Source organism: Camelus dromedarius, chromosome 16 (genome assembly GCF_036321535.1).
Source record: "Camelus dromedarius isolate mCamDro1 chromosome 16, mCamDro1.pat, whole genome shotgun sequence".
Taxonomy (NCBI): Eukaryota; Metazoa; Chordata; class Mammalia; order Artiodactyla; family Camelidae; genus Camelus; species Camelus dromedarius.
Window position 1 is genome coordinate 36926384 of NC_087451.1, and position 22853 is coordinate 36949236.

At 41.8% G+C, this 22853-nt stretch overlaps 3 protein-coding genes across 6 annotated transcripts in view; all 3 read left to right on the forward strand.

Annotated features, from left to right (window-relative positions):
* The first annotated feature begins 8536 nt into the window (after positions 1-8536).
* Positions 8537-10849, forward strand: LOC135323250 (ATP-binding cassette sub-family A member 9-like). Its single transcript, XM_064495622.1, has 4 exons — positions 8537-8625; positions 9903-10063; positions 10524-10599; positions 10670-10849. Exons 1-4 carry the CDS (start codon positions 8617-8619, stop codon positions 10763-10765), a joined length of 342 nt encoding a protein of 113 aa, XP_064351692.1. The 5' UTR covers positions 8537-8616; the 3' UTR covers positions 10766-10849.
* A 75-nt stretch (positions 10850-10924) lies between these two features.
* LOC105085700 (ABC-type organic anion transporter ABCA8-like) lies at positions 10925-16534 on the forward strand. The gene is made up of 4 exons (XM_064495621.1): positions 10925-11694; positions 11796-11941; positions 14963-15020; positions 16331-16534. Exons 1-4 carry the CDS (start codon positions 11692-11694, stop codon positions 16475-16477), a joined length of 354 nt encoding a protein of 117 aa, XP_064351691.1. The 5' UTR covers positions 10925-11691; the 3' UTR covers positions 16478-16534.
* LOC105085702 (ABC-type organic anion transporter ABCA8) overlaps positions 16529-22853 on the forward strand; it is a 68618-nt gene continuing 62293 nt past the window's right edge. Inside the window, exons 1-5 of one of the 4 annotated variants that reach the window (XM_064495617.1) lie at positions 16529-17137; positions 17760-17937; positions 18515-18564; positions 19878-20164; positions 22527-22591. The gene's annotated coding sequence lies outside the window, so the exon portion shown is untranslated. Of the gene's footprint in view, positions 17938-18514; positions 18565-18591; positions 20165-22526; positions 22592-22853 lie in introns of those variants that run through there. The other 3 variants (XM_064495620.1, XM_031468957.2, XM_064495618.1) reach the window with 3 other exon arrangements.

Genomic DNA, 22853 nt, shown 5'->3' on the forward strand with positions numbered 1-22853 from the left:
ACAGTTTGGAGGTATTTTGGGTACAATTACTCTAACTGTAAGATTTTTTTCACCAGTAACATTTAGAAAAATGTTTTTACTGTCTCTATCTCACTCTCAGATATATATATAGAGAGAGAGAGAGAGAGAATTTTTTTAATTGAAGTACAGTCAATTACAATGTGTAAATTTCTGGTGTACAGCACAACGTCCCAGTCATGCATATATATACATATATTCATTTTCATATTTTTTCCATTAAAGGTTATTACAAGATAGTGAACATAGTTCCCTGTGCTATAGAAAAGAAACCTTTAAAATCTATTTTTATACACAGTGGCTAACATTTGTAAATCTCAAACTCCCAAATTTAAACCTTCTCACCCTCTTTCCCTAGTAACTGTAAGATTGTTTATTAAGTCTATGAGTCTTTTTCTGTTTTGCAGATGAGTTCATAGTGTCCTTTTTTTTTTTTCTCTCTTAGATTCCACATGTAAGTGATATCATATGGTACTTTTCTTTCTCTTTCTGGCTTACTTCACTTAAAATGACGATCTCTAGATCCATCCATGTTGCTGCAAATGGCATTATTTTATTCTTTTTTATGGCAGAGTAGTATTCCATTGTATAAATATATCACAACTTTATCCATAGACTTATATCTTTAAAAAGATGCTTTCCTGTATCTTTTACTCTTTGGATATAACATGTTAAGTCTGCTTCTGTCTACTTGCCTCTCAGCCTCATTAAGCAGCCACACGTACGTTCTTCCTCTGGCAATGCGCTCTGAGGCTGTCTTGGCTAGCATGCCTCCTATTGGGACTGGTCCCTGCACCTCTTACCTGAGCTTTGTCTCTAGGAGATACTTCAACCCAAAGCATCATCCTGCTTCATGAGTGGGATGAAGCCTTCTGACAGGGGACCCCCATTTCTTATCTCCATGCAATATTCCATGACAACTGTTTGGACCATTCTTAGCCAACAGAGTGTAAAAGGAGCGGATCACATCTCAAATGTCAGGACCTAAGAGCCAAATGAGACCAGCTAGGATGGAGCTGCTGGCTTTGTGTGTTAAAGTCTCGATCCATTTCAGGAAGCCATGCCCCCGGCGTGCTTTCCAGAAAACTAATGTTCCCTGTAAAAATAACTTTTATTCTGGTAATTCAGACTGAGAAATCTATTTTCTTATGCAATGAAGACCTTTTGTAAATACTTAAGTTCCCACAGTTTTCGAGAGACCCAGAAAATCCTATTGGTATGGGATTTTAGACTGAGGCTATGGAAAAGATATGGTACTCACCAATGCCCTGAAGTGTCTCCTGAGTGAGATTTTGGCTTTCTGTTTGTGATATTGTGATTTATAATAAGATGCACATATTTGGTTTTTATTCCCTTTCTGGCACGGAGCTGTTAAACCCCTTGGAATTCACTAAACGATGAAAGTGGTAATGAGTCTTTTTTTATGTTAATGAAGTGACTTCAAGATGGGGGCTGGTCATCAAGAAAATCAAGCAAGTGATTAAAGGGTTGGAACTTTCAAGGCCACCACCTGGCCTCCGAGGAGGGGAATAGGGCTGGAGGGTGAATTATTACCAATGGCCAATGGTTGCATCAGTACATAATGAAGCCTCCATTAAGCCACAAGAGGTTGGAGTTCAGAGAGCTTCCAGGTTAGTGATGGAGGTTTGCTCACAGAACATGGCCCGCCTTGGAGCAGGCATGGAAGCTCTGAGCCCCTTCCCACACACCTTGCCCTATGCACCTCTTCCACCCGGCTGTTCCTGAATTAGATCCTTTTAAGATAAATTGGTGATGTGGTAAGTAAAATGTTCCTCTGAGTTCACTGAGCCACTCTAGCAAATTGAACAAATCAGAGGAATAAGAGGGTCGTGGGAACCTCTGATTTATAAGCAGTTGGTTAGAAGCACAGGTAACAACCTGGGCTTGAAACTGGCATCTGAATTAGGGGGAGGCCGAGCCTGGTAGGACTGAACCCTTAACCTGTGGAATCTGACTCCATCTCTGAATAGACAGTGTCAGAACTGAGATAAGTGGTGGGACACCCAGCTGGTATCCAGAGAATTGCTCTGTGGTGTGGGGGGACCCCTCCCCCCAAACAATTGGAATTGGTGACCAGACCAGCCGTTTACTGCTGCAACGAAACGTGTTTGTAAATTCTCCCCTCGTGATGGTTAATTTTATGTGTCAGCCTGGCTAGGCTGTGGTGGTCAGCTGTTTGGTCAAACACCAACCTGGATCAAGGTGATTTTTCAGTCCAGTGAGGGTGATTTTCAGATGTGATTAACATGGAAATCAGTGGACTTTAAGTAAAGCAGATTAGCTTCCATCTGTGGGTGGGCTTCCTTCAGTCAAGGCCTTGAAAACACAGACTGAAGATTCCCAAAAAATAAGGAATTCTCCTCAGACCATGCGTAGAACTACTGCCCGAATTTCCAGCCTGCCAGGCTGCTCTACAGATTCAGGAATGGTCAGCCCCCACAGTCGTGCAAGTCAGTTACTTAATTTCTCTCTCTACATCCCCTCCTTAGCTACCTAGCTATCAGTCAGCTATCTATTTCTCCTATTGGTCTGTTTCCGTGGAGAATCCCAACTAATATACCCATCACATTATAGGAATCCCCACCCTCCCAGACATTCCTTTTGCTATAGGTTATAAGTACGAAGGCTGTGATTTGCAGCTTTGACCAGATGAGGGGGCTGGTCCACTGCTATACTTCTGCTCTGCTTGCTAAGAGCTTAAAAATCTTTGAAGTTCTTCTCTGCATCTCTCTTATCGTCCTCACCATTGCTATCTGCCTTCTGCCCGTTTAGCCACACACAAACCACATGTGCATATGCACGCACATAGACACACATAAACAACAAAAAGCAGAAGTAGCCTTTGTATCACATTCTTGGAAATTGCAACTGTTGCTCTATCACCTAGGGGCAGGGTGAGTGGGCCTGCCAGATGCCGAGGGCATCCACAACTCCACCGGCACCTCTGTTCACGACACCCTCTTTTACAGTAATCCCTAAGTCTCCATTTCAAGTTCTACCACCACCCAGCAGGCTGTCAACGCCTGGGGAAATCTTACACTCCCAGGACATCATACAGCAGTATTTCTCAAACGATCCATGGTAAAGGATCATTTCATTTCTCATCTACAGATCAGTATGTATTTTTTAAATACAAAAACACGTACCGTGAGGTTGCAGAAATGTTAAATTGCTATAAAAGCTTCTAAAGTATACACTTACTTTAAAAATTTTTTTTAAATTTTTACTATATTGTCACTGGCCAGAAACCACCCACACCTTGAGCAGCCTTGCCTACGTGCACAACATACAGGGACTGAGGATGGTGTCTGTGGTAACAAACACGCCTCATCAGGGAAGATTGTGCAGGATGATATATAACCTGGTCTGGCTCATATTCTGCTATGTCAGCATCCCCCGTCTTGCTAATAATCAAGCGTCCAAAATATTAAATACCATTTCTCCCCGTCCCCAGCTTCTCCCACGCAACCATGCCCACTTCTCTTCTGTATACGTGTTCAAGTCCCGCTGTAATCACTCACTCTATAATCTGCACCATTTTGACCCTCCTAGAGGATCAATGAAAGGAAGTCAACAAAAACAGGTCAACAGGTCCTGGGTTTTCACCAGCTAAAGCCTATCTGAATCTCAGTGTCCGGGGAGGCTCTTCCCATCCCCTCCAGCACATCCCCGCCTTTCCATGGTAACCAGTGACATCCGTTCATGCAGCTAACCAACTTGTGATTGTAAGAAAGCATCTCCTCTTGCGTATTATAAACAGAGAAGGTGGGACTAACATTTTATAAAGCGGTGACAAGGATGATCGTGGTTGGAAATTCCACAGAGTTAAGGTATGTTGAAATTTCTTTCTTGTAAGCCAAGCTGATTGGGAGTAAATGACGTCAGGCTTTGATATGTAACGACAAAGCAATGTCCAAGATGTAACGATTAAACACTGAAGGAATAAGATGATTAGTTACTGAAATGTTTCTAAGATGTTTCTTGTCAAACTGTTTCTAAAACGTTGAGATTTGGGAGAGGCAGAATCTCCATACCACTATCCATAGCGGCTGCACCAATTTACATTCCCACCGACGATGCGCTAGGATTCCTTTTCCTCCACATCCTCACCAACACTTGTTATTTGTTGTCTTTTGGACAGTAGCCATTCTGACAGGTGGGAGGTAATATCTCATTGTAGTTTTGACTTGCATTTCCCTGATGAGTATTTATCTGAAGAAAACAAAAACACGAATTAGGAAAGATACATGCACCCCTGTGTTCATTGCAGCATTATTTATAATCGTCCAGACATGGAAACAACCTAAGTGCCTGTCAATAGATAAGTGGATAAAGAAGATGTGGTAAATATATATACAATGCAATGTTAGCCTTAAAAATAATGAAATCTTGCCATTTGTAACAACATAGATGGACCTAGAGGGTATTATGCTAAGTGAAATAGGTCAGAGAGAGAAAGAAGAATACTGTATGATTATACTTATGTGTAGAATCTCAAAAACAAAACCAATGAACAAACATAACAAAATAGACACAGTTATAGATACAGAGAACAAACAGGTAGATGGGGGAGGGGAAGGAAGGGGAAGAAGAAAGGAATAGGTGAGGGAGATAAAGAGATACAAACTTCCAGTTGCAAAATAAATGAATCATGGATATGAAATGCACAGTGTGGGGAATATAGTCACTAAATACGTAATATCTTTGTATGGTAACTTATCATAACTAGATTTATGGTATAATTTTGAAATGTATAGAAATATGAAATCACTATATCGTGCAACGGGAACTACTGTAGTGGTGTAGGTCAATGATACGTCAGAAACAAACGAACAAGCTCAGAAAAAGAGATCACGTTTGTGGTTATCTGAGGTCGGCGTGGGGGAGGGGAGGGGAGGAAGAATTGGATGGAGGCGGTCAAAAGGTACAAACTTAACAGTTACAAGATAAATTAGTACTAGGGATGTGATGTACAACAGATCAGTGTGATTAACACTGCTGTATGTCACATATGAAAGTCATTAATAGAGTAAGCTCTAAGCGTTCTTACCATAAGGAAAAACGTTTAAAAAATATGTCTTAAATTTTGTATCTATGTGAGATGATAATGTTCACTGAATTATTGTGATCGTCATTTCATGATGTCTAAGTCAAATCATTATGCTGTACACCTTAAACTTACACAGTGCTGTATGTCAAATTTATCTCAGTGAAACTGGGGGAAGAATGGATTTGGAAGGTGTGGAAGGCATATTAGGACAAGCGAGGCTGCAATAACAAGTCAACCCCAACGAGTGTAAGGGCTCAAACCAAAGAGATTCTTTTTCCTCACAAGAGTCCTAGGTGACTATATCTGATCAGTGGTTGCCTTTCCTCCGGCGGCGACTTTGAGAACTAGACCCCCATCTCCTGGCTCTGTCATCTCTGGTGTCCAGGGAAAGGGGGTCTGTTAGGCACACCCAGTTCTTTAAAGCTTCCTCATATCGCCCCCACCTCATGTTCCCTTATCAAGGCCACATCTGAGTGCAAAGAAGCTGAGAAATGAACCCTGGATGTGTGCTCGGGAAAGAAAAGAGGAGGGGAAAAACAATCAACAATAATGAAGTGCCCTTGAGTGATGAGCTAACATTGTCAACCACAGAGGGAAAAGTCCCCGAGGCACTAGGGTCATTTTTAAAGAAAAGAATAAAGGAATCATGTACCAAGATTTCTCAGAAAGCTCTGTAATTAAGGCAGTATGGAAGGGATATACAAAGAAGTCAGTGGGGAGAAGAGAAAGTCAGAAAACGAGGCTGAAGCACAAAAAGTCCATGAGGAAAGAAAGAACTGTTAAGTAAACCATGCTGTGACATTTAGCTTGACAAACGTAAAAGAAAAATTTAGATCCCTGTCTTGTGCCTTACACAAAAATGAAATACAGGAGAGTGGAATAAATAACGTGACAAATAAAACTTTAGAAGTGTTAGAGGGAAATATAGAAGAATGTATTTTGGCTTCCAGAAAGGAAAGTGTTTCAAAAATGTGGGACATACATACACACACATATACAAAATCACAGAGTGAAAATTACAATGTTTCATTATAACAAAAGTAAGACTTCAATACAACAAAGGGAATGATAAAAGTTAGGATGAAAACAGTTAAAAGAGTCAGGAAATGTCTAAAGAAATGTGTTCCAAATAAAACAGAAAAAGGAATATCCAGAATAAATAGATGGGTGGAGGAACTCAGGTAAAGTAGACCTCTTCTGGCTACAAAGCATCATTGTTCAAACCTAAAGCTTTCCTAGCGTTCCCTTTTTAACTTGTGAATCAGATAAATTGCACTTGGTAATGCTGGCCAGGTGAAGGCTGGACTTTGCCATGTTCTCTGAGGTGAAGGTGGAATTGTTGCACATTTGTCATTCGGGAGAATGTTTCAGATGTTGAACAACCAATATCCCTTGCTCCAAGATTTGTGAGAATTAGGAGTCCCTGACATTTAATTAACCATTTGCTATAAGAGTTTTTATGGGAAATAGAAGGCATTTATTTGATCATTTGAAAGAGACATCATTTTTAAGACATTACGGAAGAAACCATCACAGGGCAGTTTCCCCTATCACTAACACCTTGCATTTGTGGGATACACTTATTACAACTGATTAACCAATCTGATTCATTATTATTAGCCAAAGACTGTAGTTTATATTAGGGTTCAGTCTGTGTTACACAGTTCTACAGGTTTTTTACAAATGAGCAATATCGTATATCCACCATCACAGTCTCATACAGGAGAGTTTCACTGACCTAAAGATGCCCTGGGCTCCGTCTGATCAGCCCTCTCCTTTCCCCCAAGCCCCTGGCAACGGTGGTTCATTTTACTGTCTTCACAGTTTGACCCTTCCCACAATGTCATAGCGTTGGAATCATACAGTATAACGCCTTTTCAGACTGGTCAGTAGTAGTTTAGAATCAGCTGAAATGAGGATTTGACTTACAGAGATTTATAGTGTCAAGCTGACGAAATTGCCATGGATAGGAATCATGTGTATAACTACGGACAGTAAATATTTGTCTTATTATCAATTTTCTGGAGTTAGCTCTTCAGGCTCTGAGACCAGGGGAGATGAATGAATTACTTCGTTCTTTAGATTTTTCTTCTTTAAAATAGGATAAATAATAGTATCTATTCCATAGGTAGTTCCCTTTTCATTCCCAAAATGTCTTTCTTCTCTTCCTCTGTTGGCTTCTTACACTGAACAGACTACCCATTTCCCCCAATAATTGAGTGAGGCCAATCAGTAAATTTCCACTATGATGTGTTTTAAAAACTTAACTCTATAGTATTCCTTCTCTTGAGAAATATGGATCAGCCCAATTTTTCTACTGTCTTTTCCCTAAACATACCAGTGCTTTTTCGTAACATTTTTATTCTCAGGCCACCATCTTCTAAAACATTTTACCTTTTCCCATTCCCAATTTCTAATTCCCAGTTCTATTTAAGGATTGACTGCCCAAATGTTGCCTCTCGCCTCCGTGCTCGCTTTTCAGCTGGAACATGCCTCTACCGTACCAATCACTATATTATAGTTTTTCACACACCCCTGTTTTCCAATAGAAAACTCTGAAGTAGGCAGGCATTAACTTTGTATTTTCTGGGATCTCTTGGAACGTAATGATTACAGTCTATGCTAGACTATTAAGTTTAAATTTTTAAAGTAATTAATTCCCTTTAATTTATTGGTTTGTTTTTCAACCTCAGCTCTTAGAATGGATCATGATGTGAATTCTAAAGCAGACTTGAGGCGTGGCTCAAATCTAATCATAGCCTTTTCAGGTTGGTTTTTGATAGTTTATCTGGTATTGGCACTTAATTTTGAAAAATTTTTACCAAGTAAATGGTAGCATGATTAAAACTTAATGCCATGTTTATGGTTGCATTCTTTTAAAAATATCTCCTATACATTCATTATTTATATTTTAAGAACTACTTGTACATCAACAGGAAGGTGATGAGCCCAGTAGTCACCACAAAAATAAACAGTTCTTCATTTCTTCCCTTGCAACTTACCTGCTCAGGACTGAACTCTGCATTGTGTGAATAGAATCAACAGCTTTTTAGAGGAATTAAGTTAATGATTACTGCCTGCTCCTCCTCCCCGTCCCTCCTCCTCCCCATCCCTCCTCTTCCTCCTTCTCCTTCTGCTGCTTATAAATGTAATTCCTTAAATGCTTCCTGGTTTTGTCCCTAATTATAGAAATTTGTAGTTGCTGAAAGCTCAGTGGTTCAAAACTCTGGCTGCGGATCAGAGCCAGCCGGGGGGGCCTCAGAGACGGGCCAGGCCCAGCTCAGTGGACACCTTCTGTCTGGACTAGTTGGGAGTGGCACTAGGGCATCTATATTGTCAAAAATCTCCCGAGGTGGCTGTGATGTCATGCATAATCACATAGAAAGGGCATTAAGTCCTATGTTTACAGTTTCACCCGTTGTCATTTATTCATCTGTCCCTAGAATATAAACTCCTCAAAGGCACACGTCTTTTCCTGTGTTGTCAGCCGGAACGCCTCAAGGAACTTGAGAGAGCCTGGGCACGCTATGTACGTGGTAAGTGCTTGTGAGCTGTGTGCTGCATCACTTGTCTACCACGCCTTCTGTGTCCAAGCGCAAAGGCCGTGTCTTTCACAGCTGTATTTCCCATGCAAGACAAAGTAGCCACATCCTGTCACCTAGAAGGCCATGAGTAGACATTTGGACAAAGGGGGAGGTGAACTGGTGACCGCAAAGCAGCAGTGGGATTCCTTTCTGGACTTGATTATTGACCATGTTGATTTGGAAGAACCATTTATGAGTAATGATTATAATGATTATCTCTGCTTTTCTGAAGTTTCAGGAAAAAAAAATTTCACTTTATAATTTTTGCTACTATGTTTATTATACAATGTGAATAGTTTAAATACAAATGTACACATATATGTTTGTATTTGTGTGTAACTAGTGGTTATATTGTATGTCTGTATGTTTGCATTTTCTTTTTTCCAGCACAGATAAAACTATTACAAAGTATGTATAAAGGAAAAAAAAATGACTTATCCAAAGCCAATGTTCTATGCAATGTTTGTCCAATGTGTCCAATCTGGACAAGTTTCTTTAAAAAATATTTTTAAATGGTTTTCTTATGTTTTACTTATAAGTCTTTGTCTTTATTGCTAAATTGCAAATGCGTTTGCTTTTGTGTTTGAATTTCACCGTCTTTATCCTCATTTCAAGCAACCTGCAAATATGAATTATTCCCTTTTTCTTCTCAGAAGATGCTTCTTGTGCTTTTTCCCCCAAATTTGCTTATTTGATTTTTTTTCTAGTGCTCCAACAAACAGAATCCTGCCTAGAGTCACTCCATTGTTATTCTGCAACCCAACCTCCTGAACATTTTTTTCAAAGGAACAGTCACAAACTGCATTTATCCAATTCACTGATTGTTCCCTCCTGGCGCCACAGAATGGAAACAGCACGTGGTCAGGAACTCTAGTTACTTTGTTCTCCTTTCTGGACAAAGCTCTTTGCGCAATGTCTGTGACAGAGGAGCAATAAAAAAACAAAGTGGTGGGAATGAAGGCAAGTTCTGAAAAATTAAGGTGCTTTGTCCTGCTGATAATGAGGAAATTGATTGCAAGATCTCAGCTGCAAAGGCAAGTTCGGGCAAGTCAGGGGTGTTTCATTTTTCAACACAGGTCAATGCACTACTTTGCACACACCTGGTTTTGTGTATTCCTGCTCTGAATGGTTTCCTCTTTGCTAGATTATCACTGAACCTAATATAAAGAGAACGACGTCATGCCAATACTCAGAGGTTGCAGGCTCTGAGAGGGGACTTTCCTCCGCAGGTGCTACTGAAAGGGCGCAGCGGAGCGGACGCCCTGGGGTTCCTGGGCTACCGTCCCCAGGAGAACGCGCGGTGGCCCAGCCTGACGGTGCAGGAGCACCTGGAGGTGTTCGCCGCCATGAAAGGGCTGAGGAAAGCAGATGCCATGGCCGCCGTCACACGGTACACGGGGGACACACACCTGTTCTCTCCTGAGGGGATGGGGAGACAGCTGGGAGGGCCGGCCTTCATGGAAGCTCAGGGCGGGGGCTCTGAACGCAGACCCGGGCCACACCGGGTAGATTTCCAACTAGAAACTAATTTCCTGGATTTCAAAGTGTTTTGTTTTGTTTTTTCCTCTCATATTGAATATGGGAGGAAATAACCATTGGTAAAAATTTATCAAAAATACTAAAATTTAAACTATCACAGGGCAGCTATCTGGATATCGTGAAATGTGCCTACATTTTCTTTTTAAGAGAAAGGCTATTTTTGGGGGGGGGGGATCAGCCAATGTGAGATGACTGGGTGTCATTTTCAGAGCCGCATTTCTGAGCTCTGGTCCCCACGCTTGTCCCGCCTGGCCCTTCTCCCATCAACTTTCCTTGCTATCCAGAAGCCTGAAACACTCTGTCTCCTTCAGGTTGGTGGATGCGCTCAAGGTGCAGGAGCAGCTGAAGCTCCCCGTGAAGGCTTTATCCGAGGGAGTAAAGCGAAAGGTAGGGGCGGGGCTGGGTGCTCCTCTGCGCACCCCCAGGTCGGTGCCAGACGCGGTTCCTCCCGTTCCAGCTGTGCTTCGCGCTGAGCCTCCTGGGAAACCCGTCGGTGGTGCTTCTGGACGAGCCGTCCACGGGGATGGACCCCGAGGGGCAGCTGCAGATGTAGTGAGGGGTGCTTCCCGGTCACGGCCTGTGCAGAGGCCTTGCTGGAAATCTGTGAATTTTGTTAGTATTGTTGAACAAACAAAAACTGTCCCTTAAAACGGTTTTAAATGTAGCAAACACCATCCATATCATTAAGCACTAACTAATAATTTCCAAAATAGCATTTTGTCTCACATTTTATTTCCAGATCTCATTGAGTGGGTGGGGAAAAGCTTTCAGAGTTCAGCATTCACTTGGTTCTTCATCTGCTATGTTTTCTGTTAGTGCGAGAATCCAATGACTCTGATATTTAGCTTGTGGATCTAGTTTTTGAAGCGTCTAAAGTCTGGGGTTCCTGGACAATGTGGTCTGTATGTTTGCTGTGCGTTCCTTTTCTTCCTGGGAGTCCTGACAGCTGTATGGTTCTGCTGGGTCTGTTCACCTTCCTTCTGCCTTCTCATAAACAATTCTTTGTTGCTCAGAATTTTTCTCTTATGTAAACGTCTACTAGGTTTTTCCCACGTCCGTCCTCCAATCTCAGTATTTCATTTTCCTCCTGAATCTGATCTGTCTGTCCTCATCCTTGCTTTATCTTGCCCTCTTGCTTTATCGAGACTTGCTGCCTCAGCTCTTCTGCCATTTGGAATATCCTTCCCACCATTTTCAGATTAATCACAGGACTTCCACTGATTGCCAGTGTTCTCTTGCCAGTGTTGGCAGGTGATTCAGGCCCCCTTTAGAAACAGACTGAGGCTCCCCCTGACCACCCACTACACAGCAGAGACTGAGGCTCCGTGTCACCACAGGGCAATCGTGGTGTCTGGAAGGCGAGCGCCCATCCAGAGCCAACGCCTGACCACTGCAGCTTGGGGCAGAAGAAAGCAAGTTTTGCTCTTGGAGGAGTCAGATCCTGGGGAGGAGCTGAGGCTGCTGCTTCCTGATATACCCATGGTAGGACCACGGTGTCTGCAGCACTAGCTAAGTAGCAACAGGAGCGTTTTCTTAAATACGCTTCTCTTCGTTGCCTTGTTCACTTACCATTCCTGCTCCAGATGCATGGGTTCCATCCAATACTTGAAGAGCAAATTTGGCAAGGATTACCTGCTGCAGATGAAGATGAAGACCCCCACGCAAGAGGAGACCCTTCACTTCACGCTGAAATTCTAAGGCTTTCCCCCCAGGCCGCTTGGTGGGAAAGGTAAAGACGTCTGCTGGTTTTGACTGGGTATCAAATGTCGGCTTTTTTCCTGACAGCTGTTTTGCCTTGTAGACACTGAAGGTCACTTTTACCCCCCAAAAAAACCCTAAAACAAAGATTATTTGTAGGTTACTAGGAAAAAACAGTAACAAACCAGAGACGAGAGACCTGCTTTAGAAGCTGCCATGCACGTGCCGTGTCTCTACCGTAGGCCCCGTCCTGTCCTAGCCTTCCGTTATTTTGTCCAACCTTCACAGAGACCTTGAAAAGAAGACACTGTTATTACTTTGCCTAAAACAAAGTAAAAAAAAAATTGTCCAAGGAATACCATATGTGGATATTATCAGTATCTTTATTAATGGGAAATTGACACAGAAACAAATTGGGTCATGTGGCAAATCTGATGGGCAACAGGGCTAGAATGTATCGCTTACTTTCATTCTAAATCTATGCATTTATTCCAAGTTTATCTAACAACTCAGGGGTGGCACCAGCTTTGGAAAAGTAACATAGATATTTTATACCTTGAATCTGCTGCAGAACACAGATGATTAGGAGTTAGAGGGGAAAAAAGCAGAAAAGTGAGAAATATAATTTAAATAACAAGAAGGGAATTATTTTTTTCAGTGGATTATACGAAAAGTAACCCGTGCGTCGCACTGTTAAATTTTAATGCATCGCAAGGACATAATCATAAGGAGCAGCATGGGTGGAAGTGACGTGGAAGAAATGAAATCCTATGAAATGGAATCTAATTCATGCTGATTATTTGTGAACAATACGTAGGTAAATATTTACCTGAACAGCAGAGGGTGAACACTGAGCCCTTCTGCAGGAAACGGCACTGATTTCCTGAAGATTTTTACTTTCCTCTCAGAGACCCATTTATTTATCCCATATTAAAGCTTTTTGAATGGGGTGAGGGGAGTGGATGAGGCTGTAGAGAACAGCCCTAGATTTCTAGGTTTCAGAAACTTTAGGAAACTGTGGTTCTGTACGAAGACCCTGAGTCCCTGGTGTCTGCAGCAGGGGTGTGAGGGGCAAAGACAAGTCCCAAAATGTACTTAGACTCCAAGGAGCCTGAGATATGAAGCTGACACCGAGTCTCACTATTCCTCTCCTAATTCTCCTGCTTGCAAACTGGCTTCCTTGGATGACCGTGAACCCATTCTAGCATTTCTACTGGTAGATTTAGGTCAGCCGCTCATACCCAGAGATCGGCCCCACCTCTCATCTCCTAACAGGTGCTCCTCGCCGGTGGTTTATAAATTGTCAGTCAAGAACGGGCAACCTCTGTCACGGACTGTCTTCAGGTTACAGACAGGTCAGAGAGGTCTGTTTGAAGTAAGACCCTGGGAAGCACAGAATTCCAAAACTGAAACTAATCCAAAAAGATGATAAACTGAATTGGAACCCAATATGCTAAATCTCAACGTTAGAAGTTCAGTTTGAATTTCGAAACACAAAATGAGGGGGTGACGTGGTTCCATGTATCAATGTGTGTGTGCATTACAAGGGGCGAGGGTTATTTTTCACTTTTTCTTACTGTATTAATACTTTTGAAGGGCATGTATGAAGGTACAAGAGAAGACAAAATTTATTCCACATTGAAGAAGGTTAAGTCGTTCAGATCTTTTAGATCCCAGATACATGCTTACTTTGAACGCTATGTGTAAGATGTGTCCCTTTGTAGTGCGTATTGTTTTGTTGGCTCAGGCTATAGATCAAGAAACAGATCTCCCATCCAGTCCGTGAAAACCCACTCTCCGCTGGTTAGTGTCACTTTAAAACTAAATGACCTGCCTCCCTCCAAGTGTAGTTTTGTTTCAGTGGATTATTATTTCAGTTTTTGTTTTGCTTTATCTTCCTTGCTACTCTACCCCTAACTGAGGGTCCTGAGTCAGACCAAGCCTTCCCTTCCACTTTGGGGGTATCCAACGCAGGGAAAATAGTTCCTAAATATCCATATGGAAAATCCATTGCATTAGAGAGTGCAGAGGGTGTCCGGAGGCTGGCTCGCACCGCGGCCAAGGGCCCCATGTTCAGGTGGTTTCTCCCTGCCTGTATGCTCTCTCCCTGCTACCTGTGACATCTCTTCGGTGATCACTCATTGGACAGGGACCGCCTTCCTATCGGCACAGATATTCACCGAAATCCTCCATGATGTTATGTCCTCCCTTCTTCAGGCTGAATCACCCGTTGTAACTCAGCAACCCTGGCAGCCTCAGACTGTTTCTTAGTTACTTTCATTGTTGACAAAAGAACCCAAAGCAGCCAAGTTACCATTTTCTTGGCTGATCTCCAGTCAGCTTGTGTTTCTTTTGCAATGTGCTTGTAATCCATCCCCGACCTCAGATGTACCAACTCCAGGTCCCACTGATAAGGTTTTCCTTTTGTCAGAGATCACAGCCCATCAGCCGCTTTACCCCAGGAATGGCCACAAAACCCATCTGGCCACTCTGTGTTTCCAGTTGGTCCCCCTTCCTCTGCCTTTCCTCGTTTTTCTTTATCCCACACAAAGCCACAGCCACGATTAAGACTGTAGCGTCAAGGGTAATTTTAAAAATCTTGTGCGCGGTGCCGGTTTTGTAAATTGTATAGGGTCAGATTATTGAAAGAACTCACAGACTCTTGGGGCGTATTTCTGTGTTAAGGTGCAGCAGGAGGGAGAAAGTGCAGGGAAAGCACCAGAGGCCAGAGAACTTCCAGACGTAGCCCCCTGGGGTCCTTTTTGTCAGTCACACAAGTTACTCTTTGTTTTTGAATTATCTGCCACCATGATAAGTACAAGGAATATTGGTTTCAGGAGATTCCCGGGGAAAAAAAGTGTAGTGGGCTATTTTATACCCCACTGGTAGCCAAACCAAGCCGTGTAACTGGTTTAACTGGATGTAAACCATCCCGTCTGTGCATCCCTAAACAATGAAGGCAAGGTGGCCCAGGTACTGCCAGGGGAATTTTATACCTTAGGCAGCGCACTGAAAATTAATAGCTGGCCCGTCTCTTCTTCTCTTGGCCAAGGGTCAATAGCCAACTTCCAGTGTCCCTGGAGAAGATCATGGAGCCGTCCAGTCCAGCGGTAAGTCTTTCTTCACATAATCATTCCTTCTTCTCTTCTCTGAAAAGTTTGTGTAAGAGTGTACTAATTTTTCCTCAAGTATTTAGACAAATTTGCCATCCAGACCTGGGAACTTCCCTCCTTCCCTCTCACGGAAAAGCTTTATGATAGATTTTCAAATGTCTGCCTCTGTTAACTTTTGCTGAATTGTATTTTTAAGAATTTTGCATTTAATCAAAAATTTCAATTTACTGGGCTACAGTCGTTCTTAATACCCTTATTACTTTTTGACATCAGTAGGATTTATAAAGAAACTTTCCTTTTCATTCCTGATACAGGTAATTTATTTGGCATCCTCTAATTTTCTTATTCAGTCCTCTTCTGTGTATTATCAATTTTTATTATTTTTTTCAAAGAATCATATTCTGACTTAATTGGTTTTTCTCCTTTGGGCTACAAGATTCCTCTGTTGGGTTAAGTTTACTGTTTTGTTTCTAGCTTCTTAAGATGAAGTTTCAATCACTGATTTCAATCTTTTTTTCTTTTCTAATATGTATGTTTAGAATGACAAATTGCCCTTTAATCATTACTTTAACTATATTCACAAGTTTTATGTACTGTATTTTATTATAACTAAGAAATAATGTTTTCTAATTTTCCATTTTGTTATCTTTTTGTCCATTTTTAATTTAGAATTGCATTACATAATTTCCAAACATTTGTGGAAACACATACACACAAATATACATATACATACCTGCACACATTGTCATTATATTTTAGAAAATCTTTCACTTTAATCCATATTTCCTTTTGGTCCTCCAAATGATTAGCTAGCTTGTGGTTGTGTATTTTAAAATATTTATTTATAAAAAGGTTTAGGTTGATTAACTAAACGTACTGTTTTTCTATTCTCTTCTTATTATGTTTTGCCTTTCTTTTATTATCTCTTTGTTTGGCTTTCTTTTTGGTTTATTTTGTTATTATTATTCTATTTTTCTGAGCTAGAGATTTAATTTGTATTCTTTTTTTTAAGTATTAGTTTGAGGAGGTCAAGGAGAGGGTGTGACCGCCCGTTAACCCACGAGCCGGACCCAGGGCTTCAGGCTCTGCACCCCTCCCTTGTCCGTGCAAAGTCCGCTCTGACCACAGTTCCCACAGGGGGGCCATTTGATCTGGAGGAGGACAGCGTCTCAAAGTCCACCCTGGAACATATTTTAGTCATTAGATATCAGCATATACAAGTTATGAATTAATAAACATCGTCTTGCTCACTTGGAATGATAGGAGGCTGCGTGGCACCCTCACTGTTTATTCCTTTCCCCTTTCAGGTTCTCCTGGAGCTCTCCAAGGAGCAGGACTTAGATGGGTTTGAGGAGGGACGTGATCCTTCAGTGCAGTGGAAGCTCCCAGCAGAAGAACCCGAAAGCTCAAATACCCTACGATTCTGTTTAAGCCTGACTGAGAAGATGACCTAGTCATAGCCAAGAGGGATACGTAACGGCTAGAGAGACAGAGGTGGATGGGCGGGTGGGAGGGCGGATAGCTAGCTAGCTGATAGATAGCCTGATGGCTCAGTCTCTTTGACAGCAGTTCAGACTGGTAAATGTACAGGAACTGAACTTTGAAAGCATCACAACTCTCACTTAGGCCAATGTTGGAGGATGCCCTGATTGTATCCTATCTGCCAAAAATTAAATACTCATTCTAGTTATTTCCTGGACCCCTGACAGGTTTATGATAAAAATAAAACTAAAACTAAGACCATAAAAACATAAAACAGGTGATCAATTTGGAGTACAATCCTCAACTACCTATTTGCTGATACAGGAAGCTAGACCGTTGGGTTATATGGGAAAGAGCGTTGACTTTGGAATCCCAGGGCATCTGAGACTGGACTGGCTTCTTTCCAGCTCTGTGGCTGAGAGTAAATCCCATAACCCAACTGGATCTACCGTCCTGCTACGTTGAATGGGATTCAAATGAGAAACTGCAGATGGGAGCTTTTGGAAACTGTAAAGCCCTTTGCACAAGTTATCCACAGATGCAGGATGCCATGAGTAGCACCATGCAATGTGTGAAGTTGATGGCTCAGAGTACTTTTTAAATAATCCCTGAAAACCTCATTGGTAAGTCTGGTAAGTCTCTGGTCTGTTGTTCAAGGACAAAAATCCTCTCATTTTAACAGACTTTTCCCCATTGATACCTCCAATAAGTGGCAAGACTGTGGCGCATTCTGGACCTGCTGCAAAAGCCCTTTCTATTCGCGGCCCCACTCAAAGGCGGCATCCTTCCCTGTCAGGCAGCCTCCGGTGTTGTTAGGTGTTCACTCTGTTGCCTCCAGAACCCAGGGGGGCCTTGCCAGGCATGGTCCTCACTTCTTACTGGGAGGGATGCAAGACGCACAGCTGTCTTTTACTTTGGAGGAGATACACCGAGCACACGTTACCGCTAGACCCATAAAGCCTTCACTGAAGTGGCGGGTTCCCAAACCTTCACAGGGCTTAACTCCCGCTCTCTGGAGCATGTGTGTCTTGCCAAGGTCACCAGTGTACTAGTCATCTCTCCCTTATCCTTGATTGATCAGCTTGACGTCACCGATGTATCAGTGTAATGTTTTGTGAGATGTCCAAGTTGTCCAGATCTCTTAAGACTAGAACAGAGGAAGGAGGGTTCACATAGACCTGAGGCTATCAACTGAAGAAAGGCTATTATTGTGTGCCTCCCCTGAGACTCTTTTTGATACTCTTTTCTAAGCAGAATAAGAAAGAAGGCATCTGACTAACCACTGGCTGAATATCGTGGACGTGCTGTGGGTTCAGACATCGTGCCTGACAAAGCAGCTGTGGCCGGAACCACCACCCGTTTTAGCTCATAGCCATCTGGCTGTTCTCCAGGATGAGGGCTGAGACTGGCCAATTAAATGGAGATGTGCTAGGTACCACTCTCTTTGTATCCTTTATGACCTCAATGGTCTCCACTTTCTCCCTCTTCAAGATGCAGTGTTGTTCTTGACAGACTGTCTCAGCTTGCGGTGGGACTGAGGGAACTGTCACAGGTTGTTCACTTTTCCTTCCCCATTATGAGAGATCTTAACCCACAGGCCTAGGACCCAGTGTGGGGGTTATTCCGACCACCAAATAGATCAATTCTAATAATATACTTGGTGATAGAAAAATGACTGCTGGGTGAGTTGTAGACCCAGTGGGATCACATAAAGCTGAACTTTAACCAGAACTCCATTTATTACCATGGCTCCATACACCCCATTTTAACAGTGGGGCCATAGTGACATTCTGGTTTTCCAGTTATCAGTGCCCACTTACGTCTTGTGCCCAGTAGCCCTTGAAATGTCTGAGGGTTTCTCTTTCTCCTGTGCACAGTCAGCCAAGTAAATGGCTGTAATGGCTGTAGGTTCCTTTGCATAAGGACTGGGAACTAACCATGGGATAGTAACTTTTTATTGGGACGATGGTGACTGCCCTTACCCCAATTTTGACTCTTTGTGGTTGCAGCTGTTAAGCAGTGCTCCGTTGGCTACCTGCTTTTTTGCCCCTACATGATGGTGAGTTTCTTATGTTCCACTTATAGTGGTAAAATATGCATCTAACAGATGGTATAAAGTTAAGCGTGTCTTCTGTAATCCCTAGAGCAATCACCAAAATAGCTGTACAAACATGTATAGTTTCAGAACACAATGGGCAAATTAAAGTGGACTACTAAAACATGTTCAAAAATAAAATAAAACATGTTCAAATAACGTTTAGCAAAAGGTGCCAGAAAATGGAAAAAAGAATGAAAACCAGAGGGGGAAGAAAACAGAAAACAAATAGCAAACAACAGATCTGAATCCAAAAATATCAATAGTTACATTAAATGTAACTGGGCTAAACACACCGATTAAAAGACATGTTTGCCAGGTGAATTTAAAACAGCAAATGCTGTCTAAAAGATCCCTTCAAATGTAGTGATACGGGCATACTGATACAGTTGAAAATCAAAGAATGGAAAAAATACTATGACGATACTAACAAAAAGAAAGTAGAAATGGCTGTATTAATATCAAACAGAGTAGTTCTTCAGAGCACAGAAAGTTACCAAAGACAAAGATGGGCAGTACATAGTGATAAAAAGGCCAGTTCACCAGTTCACCAAGAAGACATGACAATCCTAAATGTGTATGTGCCTAACACCACAAACTACAAATTACATGAGGCAAAATTACATGAAAAAAAACTCTCATTTTTATTAAAATCTGTAATACTCCTCTCTCAATAATCAACAGAACCAGTAGACAGAAAACAGTAGACCAGTAGACAAGGGAAATGACCAACAGCACCAACCAGCTGGATCGAGCAGGTGTTTATACAATAGTCCATTCACTCCAGAAATACCTCTTTTCAAATGCATGTGAAATATTCACCAAAAGCGATTATGTCCTGGGTCATAAAACAAGTCTTAACAGCGTGAGGTTCAAAGTACATTTTCTAACTATAACAGAATTAAACTAGAAACCAAATCACCAAAAGAGAACAGGAAAAGCTCTGGACCTCCTGGAAATTAAACAACACAGTTCTAAATGATTCATGGGTCAAAGAGGAAGTCTCAAGGGAGATCAGAAAATATTCTGAACTGAATGAAAATGAGAAAGGGAGGAATGAAAATCCTGATTATCCAGGTGATAATGCCAAGCAGGCAAGTCTAGAGATCTCAGGAGAGAAAAGAGCTTTTTTCTGATGAAACCGTTTTCTTTCTCACGGTTTAAAGACAATGCTTTAAATTTTGATATTAGCCGGATTATTTGGGGCATAATAGAGAAAAGTTTATGAGTATTGGACTTCCTCTGCAAGATTGCTCCTTCTCATACGATTCCTCCAGGCAACCAAGTGGAAATGCTACTGTTCAGCAGGAACTGGCTCGATGTCAAAGAAAAACAAGAGTGATCACGTGGACGTGATGTTTGGCAGGGCCAACAGAACTGAGATCGTTAACTTGTCTTCGGAGAGCAGGCTTCAGAGGAAATTTTCACAGAAGTCAAACAGTTTAAGCACATTCTGGAGATGTGGTAGAAACTGGGGGAAAAAAAAAGTGAATTGTTTTCTTCTAAATAAGGAGCCCAGTGGATAAACTAAGCTTCTAGATTCCTTGCTTCAAATTTCTGAAAAGTAAGTTCATTGTAATTTTTTTTTTTCTGTGTTTTGTTTTGGGGTTTTCCGTTTTCTTTTTCATTTTAATCGCAAAACTATAAGACTTTAAGAAGTGAATGCCAACCATCTGTGGAGAAATTGTTTTGAAAATTAAGGGGCTATTTTTGATGTTTTTGGATATCTGGTGTTTAATATTATAAAGATGAAAACATTGAGTTAAAACGTAAGTTTTAAAAACAATTATGCAGTCGGTTTTTAAGTCAGAAACTTGAGTGTGGAAATTTGCTAACAATTTGTGGAGAAGTAAGAATCTTGACAATTGAGAACCTGGATTGTTTTTGAAGTTAAAAGTATTTACTTTTATTCTACAACAATTTAGGGGCATTCTGGTTAAAGTTTTTCCAACTTTGAGCCTGTTTGTCAAAAGAATTTACAACAAATATTTTTATTGTCTCTATCTCTCACTCTCGGGCTGTAAGAATTTTAGAAACGTAAGCTGCTTTCCAGGATTTTTAACTCTGTGCACACCATGTATTGAATCAGAGCATGAAATATGTAGCTTTTCCTTGTCATAATATTATTTCCCATACACATTATTTGCAGGAAACAGAACTTTCATGCTCCTATAGTGTAAGCACATTGTTCTGAATTTAACACCCATGTGAGAGGAGAAAAATCAGTCATTACAATTTGAAACTATCTACTTCATGTCTAATGGGGGATTCTAGTGGTTGCTAGTCTTTTGATGAACTCCAGCACGTACATGAACTGGGGAAAAATAAAGTAAGCAATATTCATTTACAATGGAAGAGATCTAAGGAGTTGGAGCCAACAGGAGTGTCCACGCTTTGCTGGGCTGCGGCTGATTCCGCGGTGAGATCACCCTCTCGGCCAGCTCACCCTCCTGTGCAGCCCTGCTCAGTCCCCTTAAAAGCTTCTACACAGAATTCTCTGCACTAGGAACAGCTTCTCAGGCTCCTCAGTTCCTTCTCACTGGACCCCTGACCTAATGCTTTTATCTGGGAACCAGCTTCCTCCCTCCAGCGGCCACTGCACGGGCCCTCTCACTTCTGTACTCAGCCTGCTGCGGCCGCACTTGCCGCTCAGCCTCAGTTAGCAGCCACGTATAGGTCTTCCCTGTGGGAAGGTGCCCTGGGGCTGCCTTGGCTAATATGCCTCCCGCTGGGACTGGCCCCTGCACCTCTTACCGGAGCTTGGTTTCTAGGGGATAGCAAAGCCCTGAGTGTCATCCAGTTCCATGAATGGGATGAGAGTGTCAAGCTAGGGGCACACGCCCTCCCTATCACTGTGGGTGAGTCAGTGGCAGCCATGTGGTTTCTGTCCCCAGCCAACATGACATACACACAGAGGGAGCCGACCGCTTGGTCCAAATTCAGGACTTAAGGGACGCATTCAAGGTAGAGCTGCTGGCTCTGTGCTCAGAAGTCTTGACCCATTCTTTCCAGTCACATCCCTGGCGTGTTTCTCAGAAAACTGATGACTGTTCCAGAATCCCTTCATTTTCTATAATTCAGCTTAGATACACTGTTTCCTCCTGCAGTGGAGACCTTTTGAGAGCACTCAAGTCCCACAGTTTTCAGGAGAGGCTCAGCAAATCATATTTGTGTAGTACTGGTTGATCAGGACTGTGGAAAGATGCAGTAGGATTATTATGCACTGAGGTATTTTGCTGCAATAAAATATATGCATAAATTCATCTGCCTGATCACCGCCACCGCCACCACCACACACACACACACACACACACACACACACACACACACGCCCCCACCACACATTCCTTGCTCAAGGTTGAGTATGCTAACCCTGTGATGTGTTGCTTTTACCAGGGGAAGGGTATGGTCTACCGCTGTGCCAGTGCACACCTGGCCCTCTGGTTGGTGGTGCAGTATCTATGGAAGAATAATGCTGCTCTCTGCAGGCAATTTTAGGTAGAGTTCTTGGGATATTTTCACAGTGAAGTAGCCTGCACTCAAGGCAGAGGGTCCTGGGTTCTTAATCCAGCTAAAGCCTAGTTCAGGTGGAGTTTCTACCTTCCATCTCAAACACAAGCTCAAATGTATTACAGCCTCCCCATAGTTCACCTGCATAATCCACTGGCAAATCTAATTAACTATAGGTGGCAAAAATAAATCTTCTTTATGATTGAATCAAACTTATAAATAATAATAACCAGAATGGTCAGGGTTGGAATTCATCAGAGAGATAAAATATCTAAAAAGTCTTTGTTTATAAGAAGATAGGGCTAACAGATGATAAGTTTCTTTAAAAAAAAAAAAAAGAAAGAGTCCCCTGGGGAGCCCAAAATTTAAGAGTAGCCATTAAAGAAATATAAATATGATTTATATCTTTGGGACAGGAAAGAAGTTCAATAGAAGGTAAGACTACGGACAAAACTAGAAGCAAAGAAAAAGCAGGTTTAAGGTAAGAATAAGACACAATCATCCAAAATGAACATTTATATATGATTACATTTACCTCTTAAACATATGGTATCTATCAGTTGGGATTTTAAAAGTAAATCGACCCTGAATTTTCCATACATTAATCAAACTAAAAAATTTGGTAAAAGGTTAAAAATAAAGGAACGGCTAGAGCTACGTTAGGCAAATATCAAGCCAAAGAAATCTCGTGTCTCCATGCTCTTATCAGACATAGAAGCAAGCTGCCATTAAAACATGGGCAA

Excerpts from the sequence above, each read along its gene's own strand:
- LOC135323250 (XM_064495622.1), top strand. Across the intron at positions 10,064-10,523 it reads GCCATGGCCGCCGTCACACG|GTTGGTGGATGCGCTCAAGG; the intron begins GTACACGGGGGA and ends TGTCTCCTTCAG. Across the intron at positions 10,600-10,669 it reads CCGAGGGAGTAAAGCGAAAG|CTGTGCTTCGCGCTGAGCCT; the intron begins GTAGGGGCGGGG and ends CTCCCGTTCCAG.
- LOC105085700 (XM_064495621.1), top strand. Across the intron at positions 11,942-14,962 it reads CAGGCCGCTTGGTGGGAAAG|GGTCAATAGCCAACTTCCAG; the intron begins GTAAAGACGTCT and ends CTCTTGGCCAAG. Across the intron at positions 15,021-16,330 it reads TGGAGCCGTCCAGTCCAGCG|GTTCTCCTGGAGCTCTCCAA; the intron begins GTAAGTCTTTCT and ends TTCCCCTTTCAG.